Source organism: Crocodylus siamensis, chromosome 5, assembly GCF_052110815.1.
Source record: "Crocodylus siamensis isolate JL-2025a chromosome 5, ASM5211081v1, whole genome shotgun sequence".
In the NCBI taxonomy this organism is placed as follows: Eukaryota; Metazoa; Chordata; order Crocodylia; family Crocodylidae; genus Crocodylus; species Crocodylus siamensis.
The window spans coordinates 37876217-37888640 of record NC_143399.1 but is presented as its reverse complement, the minus strand read 5'-3'; the positions used below and the strand labels follow the sequence as shown (position 1 = coordinate 37888640).

Here is a 12424-nt window from a genome sequence, read left to right as displayed (position 1 = left end):
ATAAAACAGCTCTTTAGCATGCAACGAAACCACACAACAGCTTAGGACAGGAAGCGAAGAGAAGCTCTGCATCCAATTAAAACAAAGGGGGAAACAGAAAGAGGTGAATACACATAGAACAGGAAAACAAAGCAGGAGTTTATTTTATTGAAAATTTCCAAAAAGGCACTAATCAATTAAAATAAAAAAAAAAGAGAGAAATTTGTTTTTTCTGTTTATTTAAAGTGAACAAGGACTTAACCATCAATTATGTACAAAACGAGGAGATCTGAGTTTTTAATATTATCGCACCCACTTTGCCATTAAAAAAAGGAATAAACTAACCAGGAGTTTCAATTCCCACCTCAAAGCAAAATAAAAAACCCCAAACTGATCTATAACAAAAGGAACCAGAGGCTTAATGCCTTCCCCTTAGAATTAAAAAAAATACACCCCCACCCCACCCTATGTTGCTAGCACACAGCACTTCAGCACCTGGCAAACCTCTGAACACGCAATCAGCACAGCAGGCTGGTGAACCTCTCTTCATGGCAGTGGTGTCCTCAGGTTGTCTGTCTTTATCTACCCAGCCGAGGAGTGGGTGCAGGGAGGAGTATTAGAAGTGGAATTCACCAAGAGGAAGAGGAGATGCCCATTTAAAATATCCCTGGCCGCTTTATAAAAATAACAAAAGAGGAAAATAAGAGAAGGGAGAGGGGTTGAGATGGGATGGGACTGTTTTATCCAAAAGGCAGAAACTACAAACTCTCAAACCCAGAGACCAGTTTCTTGACAATAAAAAAAAAAAAAAAAGAAAAGAAAAGATGCGTCCGCTATTTCAACCCAAATCACTGTGGTCTCTTGCTCAAGTAGCTAAAAGTTCCTGGTGACAGAAAAGACAAGAGCTCAGTTCGGCTTGTAGCTGGTTTTGTTGGTAAAAAAACAAACAAACAAAAAACAAAACTAAAACTGAAAAAAGTGTCAGAAATGGTACGTGTCTGTAGTTTGTAAGATCAGTCTCCCCTCCTCTTCCTCCTCACGTGTCAAAGGAGGGCAGTGATACTGGGTCAGCACTATGCTGGCAAACTGAGCTTCTTTCCCTTCAGAACTGCAGGAAGGAAGGAAGAAAAGGTTTTCAGTTTCTCTGATATCAGTGAGGTATTTTACATATTCACTCTCTGCTGATGTGCAGCCGCCTCTGGGGCGGGACACACCGGCTGTGTATGTAGAAATCATTCATCCAGCACCAAGATCCAGTTGAACCAAGATGTGGTCACCTCCCACATGGGGACAGGGCAACTGGTTGTACAGGGTAGCGAGATGCAGCCACCTCTGTGGTGGGACATGGCACCTATATGTAACAGAAGTCTTTACTCAGTACAGCTACCTCTGGGGTGGAGCAGGACAGCTCTAGAAAAGTATTAAGGGAATCAAAGGCCTAAAATGTAGGTACCTGATTACCAGAGGCAATGGAGGCCCTGTTCACTGTACCCAGTTACAAGTACCAGCCGCCTCTAAAAAACAGCCCACTCATTTGGGCACCCATGGTTGAAAAACACTGGTTGTTGTAACCACCTGGAGCAGAGCAGGTGAGTCAGGGAGGAGGAATGGAGGCTGGCACTGCACAGCAAGTCTGTGCCTCACAGGAAAGGCACCATTTCCAATAGCATAGCGCCCCCTGGGGCCAAAATGCAACCATGGTCATGTCTGCAAGAGATGATCCCCAAGTAACCCAGAAGCCCCAACTACCCAGACAAGTCCAAGCAACAAGTTTAGCATTTTCCTTGTGCAGGATAACTCATGAAAGCACAGAGCGGAGTAATCAAATTGGGTCAGCAAGATAATATCAGGGTGAAAAGAGAACCCAAGAGTCCTGCCTTTCAGCCTCTCCACTACTGCTCTAACCCACCAAACCCCACTCCCTTTTCAGAGCTGGGATAGAACCAAGAAGTCCCAACTCCCTAACCATCCCCTCTCACCACTAGACCCCACTCTCCTCCCAGAGCCAGGATACATCTAGTCCTCAGTCACCTCTGCTCCAAGCACTACACACCCCACTCTGGCAGCTGGCACGCACCCTTTGTGATGTAGAGGTAGAAGAAGTCGCAGTAGAGGATGGTCTGCACCAGCCCGGCCACGATGGCAATGAGGTCGAAGAAGCCCTCAAACTGGTAACGCCAGATCCAGTTGAAGAGGTACAGGGCACGGTAGACACCCAGAGCGAAAAGATAGTGGCTGGTGATGGTCTCTGCTTCACCTGTCTTGCTCACCATGAACAGCTGTGGCAGGATGGCCACCGACTCCAGGTAGATGGAGAAGGTCCAGAGGATCTTGGGGCAGCCATGGCACACACGAGCCAAGGTAGGGGCAGGAGAAGGGGAGGATGGAGATGGAGAAAACAAGTTAAAGCAGAACCCAGGCACAGGTCCACTGTAGGGACCAGACCTGGGATGCTCAACATCAGGGGCCACAAAAAAAAGACACCAGCACATCACGTGGCCACTGGCAAGATAGCAGAGGAGCCACTGCACATCAAAGCAGGTGAATGGCCAAGACATATCCTGACTCGTACAGGGACAAAGATGCCATAGGACATTAGTATAAGGCACACTAGCAGGCAGTACCCCAGCCATGGCCTGGCTACCAGAAGGAAGGACACCCCACCTTAGGGTGGGGCACCTTTGCTGACAAGGTGCCTCATAGCCTGGCAACTGGACAGGGGACAGAAGCCACAGTGCACTAACTTGGAACAATGCCCCAGCTGTGACCCAGCTACCATAAAGTGGATAGGGCAGTGCATTAGTGTGGCCCACCATTCTAGACAATGACCCAGCCGTGACCCAACTACCAAACAGGAGGAGGACCCATGAAGCACCAATGTAGAACAGTGCCACAGCTGTGGCCTGGTTACCAGAGGGGAGACCCAGCCTATTAACAGAGGCCACACACATGAACAACATGCTAGCTGTGGTCTGGCCACAAGATTGTAGGGGAAACAGACAGCCACATGTGGCAGGCACACACTAGCTATGCCCCTTGGGGTAGGGAGTATCCCTCCACAGCTGCCCCACCCCTGGAATGTCATGCAATGCCCACCCCACCCCCCAGAACACCTGTGGGTTACCTCCAAGGGAGTGAAGTCATGGTTCACCAGGAAGGCAAGCACAGCTGTGGGGATTACTAGGAACTCCACCCGGAAAGTGTCATGATTCCCATCATATGTGGCCTTGAATTTGCTGTAGATCATCCAGACTGTGGCATAGGAGCAGGCAATGTACACTACCTGGAGAAGGGATAAACCTGGCATTCAGGACTGGAAGTCACCACCGCTGCATAAGTACTGCCCTGGCACAGCCCTGGGTCTGCACAGACAGACCACCCTGCCCCACAGAGCCCAGTGCTGAGGTGCAGTTGCCTTTGGGAGCTGGGAAGGTCTAAAAACCACATAGGAAAAAATGCACCATCTTTTAGGGCTGGCAGTGAAAAATCCTACATACAAAAGGAAGTGGGGGGTCAGCGAGGAAGAACACTCTCCACTGCTTCATGGCCCACCCCCTTCTGAAGGGCACATGCAGCCCATCTCCCAGGCACCCCAAATAAGCCCCACAGGCCCATGCAACCCAGGATCTTATGCCATCCCTACCCAAAATCATTCCCAGGGCCCATCCAGCCCAGTATCCCACCCTCATTCTGTCCCACAGGTTCATCCAGCTTAGTAACTTCCCACAGTACTTCCCCTCAATGCTTCCTTTTAATACCCCCCAGGATATCCTTGCTTAGATGACCCCACAGCTTCAAGGGGAGCATAGCTTTGCGGGGTGGGGGGCATAGGGACACTTAGGATGTTGAGGGGCTAAAGGCAGTGCTGGAGCTCCAGAGGTTCAGGGGCTTGGAGCAGGAAAAAGCCTTAGGTAGAGGGAGAATCTGGGCTCAGAGGTACCAAGAGGGACCCCAGAGTTAGGAGGGGGTTCAGCGCCCTGAGGCTACAGGCCATTACCTTCATGGAGGTGTTGTACAGGGAGATAAAGTTAGTGAACAGGTCCAGGTACCGCGTAGTGAAGACAACAGCAAACAGAACTTGGCTCTTCCCAGAAATACCTGCGAGAGGAAGAGATGCCTGACAGGGACAGGCAGATAGATGGGGACCCAAGAAGAGACTGGGGTGCCTGGGGGGTCTGGAACAAGGGGGGAGCCCCAGGGGCTATAAGGGGACCAGGAGCAGCCTTTGAGGGATGAGGAGCAGGAAGGGAAGCCCTAGGACATGCAAAGAATCACAGGAGAGTCTGGGGTGTTTGGAAATCCTGAATGGGACTGAAGTGGGAGGGGGCTAGGGCATGGAGAAGGGAACTGAGACTATGGGGGGCACAAACATGGGGGCACCCAAGGGGTTGTGGGGCATCAGGAATCCCAGAGTGAGGGGGAACCCCAGGGCAGAAGAGACGGGGGCTGGAAACAAGCAGGAATTCAGGACCATCAGAGCTGGGAGGGAAGCCCACTCAGGTCTAGCAGGGGGGAATGAGGGGCACCGGCAGGGCTGGGGAAGAGAGCAGGGTGGGAGCCAGGGGTACAAGGCACAAGCAGGGCTGGGGAAGAACAAAGCTGCTTGTGTTGCAAAGTGAGGGGGCACAGCAGGCTGCTCCAGGCCTACCCCGTCCAGGGCCTTTCCCAGTTCTCCTACCCAGAGATCATGCCACAGCTCAGGGGAAGCCACCAAATCCAGCCCCATGCTGCTCCACACACCACAGGCCTCTACCTTCCCCATGCCCAGCCCTTTGAGGGGTCCCCACCCAGGGTGTGTGAGGGGGAGTGTGAGTCCAGGGAACATCACCCAGGGTGGGGGATCCCCAATACAGAGGATGTGGGGGGGAAGAGGGAGCCAAGCAGGCTCCAAAGCCCTGCCCCTTGCCGGGTTCCACGTCACCACCTTCCTCCCCTCCCCCCACAGCACAGATACCCCAGGGACACCCCAGTTCCCCACAGCCCAGAGCCCTCAGGGGTCAGAGACACCTCCTCTGCCCAGTACCCCAACACTACAGGGGGGAGCTCCTCAATTCATGCCAGGCTTTGGGAGCCCCATCATAGCACCAGAGATCACCCATCACACTGCCTGAGAAATCCTCATTGCAGCCCAAGACCCTCAGCCCTGCTCCCCCAAGGAGCCCCACTTATTTGAGATCTCAGAATCAGAGGGCTCCTATCTCAAAGGGGCAGGGGTATGAGGCTGGCATTTACTTCACAGGGTGTCCCCTCCCAGGGAGAGGGATCAGGGCTCTAATACTCCCCCTAAGGTTTCAACTATACTCCAAAACACAACCACTGCCCCCCACACCCCAGGGCCCAGCCCCAGCCCCTTCCTCCCCAACTCCATCTTACTGGGTGACTGACCCTGCTCCACGATGGGGCAGTCTATTGGGAGAGAGCTGATCTGGGCTCCCCAGCCTACACCACAAATCTGCCTGGGAGCCTCACAGGTCCTGGGAAGAAGTCCCTTCTGCCCCGGAGGGAGCAGCCTCCAGCTCCCAGGAACCTGAACCCCAATATCCAGCACCCCCTGCCTTTCCCCAGACTCCACTCCTGCTGACCCAGGGGCTGGGCTGAGCTAGCAGAGGCCCATGGTGGTGCAGGGCTCCATGGGAAGCTCGGGGGGGGGGTGTCCATGGGGGCGTAGGGCTCCGTGCGGGGCTCCACGGGGTCCCAGAGGGGGCGTGAGGCGCTCTCACCCGCGCAGGACCGGGACTTCCAGATCTTGAGCAGCAGGATGATGATGGCCAGTAGGTGGGAGATGTCCCCCAGGAACCTGAAGATATTCATGGCCCCGAGCAGAGCAGGCCCCAGGGGAGACGGCGGCGCTAGTGCAGGCGCTGGAGCCGGGCCGGGGAGGGGCGGGGGGGTCCCTTATTGTCCAGCCTGGAAAAGGCAACGCGGAACGAGACCCAGCCCGGCAGCGAGGGGCGGGGACAGTAGGACCCTCCCCCGGCTGGGCCGGGCCACCGCCGGGCCGAGAGCCACTCCCAGCGCGGGGAGGGGACCCAGGCGGCGGAGCTCCCAGCCGCTTCCCTCCCCGGTTTACATGTCAAGTCCCACTCCCTTTCCAGAGCGGGGAGGGAATCCAGGCGTCCGGCTGCGAGCTGTGCCTGCCCCTGCGGCCCAGAGGAAGGGGCTTGCTTGGGTCAATCAGGTTATTCCCTGGGGGAAGCAGCGTGACCACGTAGGCGAGCTCCCCAGGGTAATTGTCTCTGATATGTCCTCCATAGGAGGTCTATATTGAGCATATTCTTTTTGGTATTGGGTGGTGGAACCGGAGCGTGCTCCATCCACTCCATGCATTGACCTGGTATTGCAGTGCTTCCAGGACCGGTGCAAAAAAAAACAGAAAAAAAAAAAAATATTCCCTGGAGCAGAGGATCCAGCGGGAGCCCAGATCCCTGGGTCCCGTCCCTGCTCGGAGAAGGGAGAAGAGGTGCAGTGATAGAGCAGGGGAGGGGCGGCCCGGACACCTGGGATCTATCCCAGTTCGGGGAGGGGAGCTGGGGCTGGTGTTTAGAGCAGCGGGGCTGGAAAAGAGGAGGCCTGGGTTGTAGCCCAGCCCTGAAAAGGGGTGGGGGTGTAGGGCGATAGAGCAGAGGAGCTGGAAGAGAGGACACTTGGGTTCTGGTAGAGAGCTGGCACTCAGATCTCCTGCCCATCCCAGCTTCCCAGGTGGGGATAGACCCCTATGTCCCCCATCCACCTCCTGCCTGGGGAGGTGATAGCAGCAGGGTCTTATCCTGAGAGCTGCCCAGCAGGGCCTTGCCAGCCCAGAGCAGAGCAGAGCCCCCCCAAGGGTACAGCAGACAGGGGAGAGAACATGAAATGCAGCAAGTGTGCCTGATCTCAACTAGGGGCAAAGAGATCACCCTTTCCAACACAGGCTTCTTGGGGTACTACTACCCTTGTACTCAGCTCTGAGCTCAGGCTGCTTGCCCAGCCCTGTACCCTTGGACTGAGCAAGGGCAGAGTCCACAGTCAGGCAGGGGTGTTCAGTGTCCTGAGTCACCCTGCCCTACCCCACACTGTGACTGGGAGCCATTAGCAAGGAAGGACCTGTCTGAGCAGCCCTGGCTCCCAGGCCTCCCCCTCACAACCCACCAGACTCCACTCCCCTCATAGATGTGGGCTACAAGCCAGGAGTCCTGGCTCCCTCTTGTTCTAATCCACCAGATCCCCTCTCCTCCCAGGGCCAGGATAGAAGCCAGGAGTCCTTGCTCCCAGACTCCCTGAAAGAAATCTGATATCCTACTCCTATACCCAGCAAATGTACCCAGTGCTGACGTGTGGCTGCTGCCCCCTGTGTAATACCTGTGTAGAAAGTTAGGGACAGGAAGTGAGGGAAAAGCCTGCCCATGCAGGCCCCCAGGAACTGAAGTCAACAAGACCCTACTGCATGACATGTCTTCCAGACACTAACTAGCCTCAGCTCCCTGTCCTGGGGAAAGGACACAGCTTTGGTTGTCAGCCACGCGGCAATACCCCTGGCGGCCAGCAGAGGGCAGCACATGCTCAGCAATGGGTACAGCAGCCGTCCTGGCCCGGCTGGCAGTCTAGCTGGAGACTCCTTTCCAGGGGCCCCGTCAGGGGGCGCATACCCAAAGAACCTTGTCTGCCTAGGGAAACTGAGGTCCTGAGTGCAGGATGGGTCACCTCACCCACAGCACATGCCAGAGATGCCGGGCAGCAGGGCTCCAAGCCCACCCCCCCAAATTCGGCCACCTGACTGCACTGCCGTACCAAAGTGGGGTCACAGGAATCCTGTCCCTCTCCCTCCCTCCCCCCTCCCCGCCATGGCAGCCTGCTCCTCCTCCAGAACCAAGGTGGAACCCAGGTGTCTGACTCCCATCCTGCCATTGCAGTAACAACCCAGTCTCTCTTGTCTTTCCTTTGACTGGCATTAATGAACACCCTAGAGCACAGTGGGCCCAGGGGTTTGGATGGTAAAGGAGGCTGGTGGTGCCCAAGGATGGTTGGTGCTGGGAACTGGTTGGTGGGAGCGGGGTATTCATGCTGAGGAGAGGGCCTGCAGCAGGGGCATTTCCACCCTCCCTTACCCATTCTGTGCATCATGCAGCTGATCTTCTTGCAATCCGGGGTCCCCGCTTTTTAATTATGATGTTAACTGCTCTCCCTGATGCACTCAGATCCACATGAGTGGAATGGCAAACAAGTGAGCCAGCTGGTGGAGTGCAGGGGGTGGGGAGGGGCAGGGAAAGAAGGAGGAAGCCAGGACTCCTGGGTTCCATCACCAGCGCTGGGAATGGAGTGGGATCTCGTGGTTTAGAACAAGAGAAATGGACACCAGGGTTCCATACCCAGTGCTTGGAGGGGAGTGAGCTCTGTTGGGTTAGAGCTGGGAGGTTGGAAGTCAGTATTTGGGGGTACTGAATGAATAAATCCAAGATGTTTTTAAGAGGCTTTCAGAGAGAGTCTAAACAGGCTGGAGATATGTTCTTAACTGTGCATCTTTTATTGGTTTTGTTAAATGCAGCTGTCTCTGGGGTGAGGCATGTCAGGGGCTTGTTATATAGGATCTCTCACCAGATCTGAAACTGAAATGCAGTTGCCTCTTCTCTTAAACCAGTTGCCTGTGGAGGAAGGGAGGGCTTAACAAGGCAGAGATTGGAGACCAAGGAGTCCTCACAGGTGCAGGAGCCTGTGGCATGCAGCCACTAGGGGGTGCCAGGGACTCCATGCTGCCTTCTATCCCAGGGTTGGGACAGAACTCAGGAATCCCGTCTTCCATTCTAACCCACCAGACCCCACTCTTCTCCCACAGCTGGCATGAAACCTGGGTCCCAGCCCCTGTTCTAACAAGTAGATCTTCTGTCTCCCTCATCCTGTGCTCCATATGCTGCTCCTGGGCCCCATTGCTGCTCTGTCATTGGACTTTCCCCCTGTCATGTCTATTTTTTCCTCCTTTCTTCTTTATTCCTCTTATCCTCTGACAGGAGGATGAGCATCACAAGCAGGAACAGGGCCTTTGTTCCTCTGTGCTGCTGTGCTCCCTGCCGCTGCCCACCAGCCTCAGCCGCAGTCTTCTGCTCATGCCCATGCCTACGCCCATGGTGGTGTGAGGACTGTCTGGAGCACCTCTGAGAGCAAGCACTGCTGGACAGAGGTCCTGGGGGCCCCCTGCTGTGGGGAGTAAGGAGGGGTGATAGGGGGTACCATGTTGCAGGGAGTGGAGGGACTTTGGGGGCACCATGCTGGCAGGAGTGAGGCAGATACAGTAGAGACCATGTTATGGGCAGTGGTGCAGGGTCTAGATGGGGTACACTGTGCTGTGCAGTGGGGCAGAGGTCTTGACAAGGCAAGCTGTGCCTCAGGGAGGGAGCTGCAGGGGTTGATTGGGTTAAAGGATAGGGCGATACATGTGCTAAAACCTACTGTATCTGGACTCCTGGGTTCTGTTTCCACTTTAGAAAGGGAATGGGGTCTCATGAGTTAGAGGAGATGTGCTGGGAGCCAGGGCACCTGGATTCTTTTCCTATCTCCTGAGTTGGTATAAGTCTGCATGTTTGGGTGTGTTGTGTGGCTGTGTATCTATGCAAGTCTATTGTGCAAATCTATGTAGTCGGTTCTGTGTATAAATGTGTGTTGTATAAATTGTGCACATGTATGATTGTGTAAATGTGTTATGTGAATCTCTGTGTGTATTTGAGCATCTGTCTGTTTGTGTGTGTGTACGCACGCATGCATGTGCACAGGTACTGTATGAAGCTGGGTGTGGTTGTTAACTTTCCCTGTCATCTTAAAGATGCAAATGTGATGGTGCTGTGGGCAAACACCTGGGGAAAAAAAACTTCTAAAGCATAGGAGGCCCTAGGAACAAATTGTTCTCAATAGTGGGTTCTTCCTAGGAAAATATAACAGTCTACAACTGCTCCTGCTGTGGACCGCTGGCTTTGAGGCAGCACCTGGGAAGATAAGAACCCCAGCTGAGAAGTCAGAGGCCCAGGCTGCTGTGCCTTAGATCTTGTGGTTCAAATCACTGCCTGTAAGATAAGAATCTATTACTGCTAATTGTTATCTCAGAGGGCTGCAGTCCAGGCCTCTCAGACTGGAGGTGGGGGCAGACCTGCAGAGGAAACTCTGCCTCTAAGCCCTGTATCATTATGACTTCCTTCCTGCCCAGGCTTATTCACCCGTTCAGCCCCATCAAGTAGGTGACCCCCCACACTGCCACTGGTTTTCCTTAGCAGGGTCCCAGGAGGGCTTTCATCACAGCACAGAACAGCACAGCACCCCCTGCTGCATTTATCCAGAAGATAACAGCTCCCTACTGTTGCTGACTGAGGGACTCCATTACAAAGGGCTAGGAGTCAGCACTGCCTGTGAGCATCCGCCAACACACGGTTTGCAGCACTGACTGGGACTGGGAGAGAACGCCCCCTACTGAGCCCCCCATCGGCTCCAGACAGGAGTGACTTTCCCCCATGTTTACTGCTTGCCAGTCACCCATCCACATGCCAAACCTGCTTGAGCTCTGTTTAGTTTCCAAGAGCAAACAGCAGCTCAACAGGGTCAAAACAGTAGGCTTTTCCTCCTCCCCTAGGATGCTGGGGGGAGGCTCTCCTAGGTGTCTTCTCTCTCTGTCCCAGCTCTGCATCCGCGGGTGCAGGGAAAACCCGGAGCTGAGTTACACCCGGGGGAGACGCGCTAGTGGTCGGGGGGGGCCAGTGCTCCTCACCCACATTTCCTCCTCCAGGACCGCCCTCCTCCTCTCCCCGGAGGGACCCCCGTCTCCGTTGGGGGGAGGGGCGATTTCTCTTCTCTGTTTCCGCCCCCCCCCCCAATTTATGGGGAGGCGACCCGTAGGGCTTCTGCCGTGCTCTGGGCTGGCGTCCAGCTGCCGGGACTGCAGCGCGCCTGGCGGCGCCTCGCAACCCCGCTCCGGGCGGGTGCGGGAATGGGGATGAGCGGCTGCTGGCTCGGAATGCTAATGACCCGCGCCGGGTGAGTGTGTGCGCGCGCGCGTGTCCCGGTCTCAATGTGTGTAGCGGGCGCGTGTGTGCCCCGATCGGGCGGTGTGTGCGCGTACAGGCGCGTGTTCCCGGCTGTCTGCATGTGTGTGTCCTGCTCGCCGTGTGCGTGCGTGTGTGTGTGTCTGTGTAAGGAGGCGCCTGTGTCCTGACGGCTGCGTGTGTGTCTCTTTCTGTGCATATGCATGTCTACACCGGCCGCTCATGTGCCCTGATCGGGCTCGGGGTGTGTGTGGGGCTGTGTGTGTGTCCTGATCGGTGTGTGTGTGTCTGGTTCTGCGCGTGTGTATGTCTACACCCGCCGCGCGTGTGTCCTGATCGGGCGGTGTGTGTGTGCGCCGGCTAGCGCGCCAGCCCACCCACCGAAAGGTGACCCAGAGAAAGGCAGAGGGAAAAACCCAGCCGCCGCCGCCGCCGCCGCCGCGTGTCCGGGAGCGACGCGGAGACGCAGAGAAGAGCGGGGAGAGACAACAGCCTCCGCACGTCGGCGATTCTGGAAGGAGGCAGGAGCCGGCCCGGCCCCCCCTCGCCCCCGCCGCCCGGCCCGGCTCGGCCCCCAGCCCGGCGCCCGGGACCGCGGCGCTCGCAGCCCAACTTTGAAAGCAACATGTGAAGCGGCGCAGGCTGCGCGGCGGGGGCCGGGGCCGGGGCCGGGCCGGGCCAGGCCGGGCCGGGCCGGCCCAGGGGGGCGGACGCGGCAGGGCTGGGGGGCGATGCCGCCGCCTCCGCGCTCGCCCCGCCGGGGGATTTAGACTCGGCTGGATCCGGGCAGGAAGAGGCGGAGGAAGGGGGAGCCCCGGACAGGAGGGAGGAGGGGGCCTCCCGGTCTCCCCCCGCCCCCCCACCAGTGGCGGTGGCGGTCGCGGAGCAGCCGGATCCGGAGATGTGATGAGAAGGTAAGAGACGCTGTTGTTCCGCCCGCCGGGACCAGCCCCGAGCAGAGACCGGGGAGACCCCCGGCCCGCGCTGACACGGCACAGCAACCCCTGCTCACAGGCACCGAGACACCCCCCAGCACACGCTGACCCAGGGGAGACCCTCCCACGCACGGAGGCAGGCAGACTCCAGCGCGGCCCCAGGGGACCCCCCTGCGCCCAGACAGCCCCAGCGCACACGAGGATGCCCCCCCTACATGCACACAGTCCTGGCCCCCCCTCCCCCGACAGTCACAGCCCCTCACAGAGCCCCCCACTCACACATGGAGACCCCCTCCTAGGCACACAGCCCCACACAGAGACCTCCCTGTAGATGGACATCCCCAATACACACAGCCCCACATATAGAGACAATCCCCACAAAGACCCCCGCCTCACAGGTACCAGCCCCACAGATCAGTGTGTGTGCCAGTAGATCAGTGTGTGCACCCCAACACAACCAGCCCCTGTATACGCAGACAGCCCCCCCAGACATTGTCCCCTTCGCACACACAG

General features: G+C 56.6%; 2 protein-coding genes and 1 non-coding gene across 3 annotated transcripts in view; 2 read left to right on the top strand and 1 right to left on the bottom strand.

Moving 5' to 3' along the window:
* Nucleotides 1–125: 125 nt before the first annotated feature.
* Nucleotides 126–5941, bottom strand: KDELR1 (KDEL endoplasmic reticulum protein retention receptor 1). The gene is made up of 5 exons (XM_090047700.1): nt 5700–5941; nt 3977–4077; nt 3104–3262; nt 2057–2309; nt 126–1087 (listed from the first exon to the last, which is right to left on the bottom strand). The coding sequence occupies exons 1-5, from the start codon at nt 5788–5790 to the stop codon at nt 1053–1055; spliced, it is 639 nt and encodes a 212-aa protein (XP_089903826.1). The 5' UTR covers nt 5791–5941; the 3' UTR covers nt 126–1052.
* A 216-nt stretch (nt 5942–6157) lies between these two features.
* On the top strand, nt 6158–6347 carry LOC149863758 (U2 spliceosomal RNA). The gene has a single exon (XR_016442782.1). It is a non-coding gene; the product is annotated as a U2 spliceosomal RNA (small nuclear RNA).
* A 4649-nt stretch (nt 6348–10996) lies between these two features.
* The window catches only part of GRIN2D (glutamate ionotropic receptor NMDA type subunit 2D), a 28521-nt gene continuing 27093 nt past the window's right edge, over nt 10997–12424 (top strand). Inside the window, 1 exon segment of the mRNA XM_090047460.1 lies at nt 10997–11890. The gene's annotated coding sequence lies outside the window, so the exon portion shown is untranslated.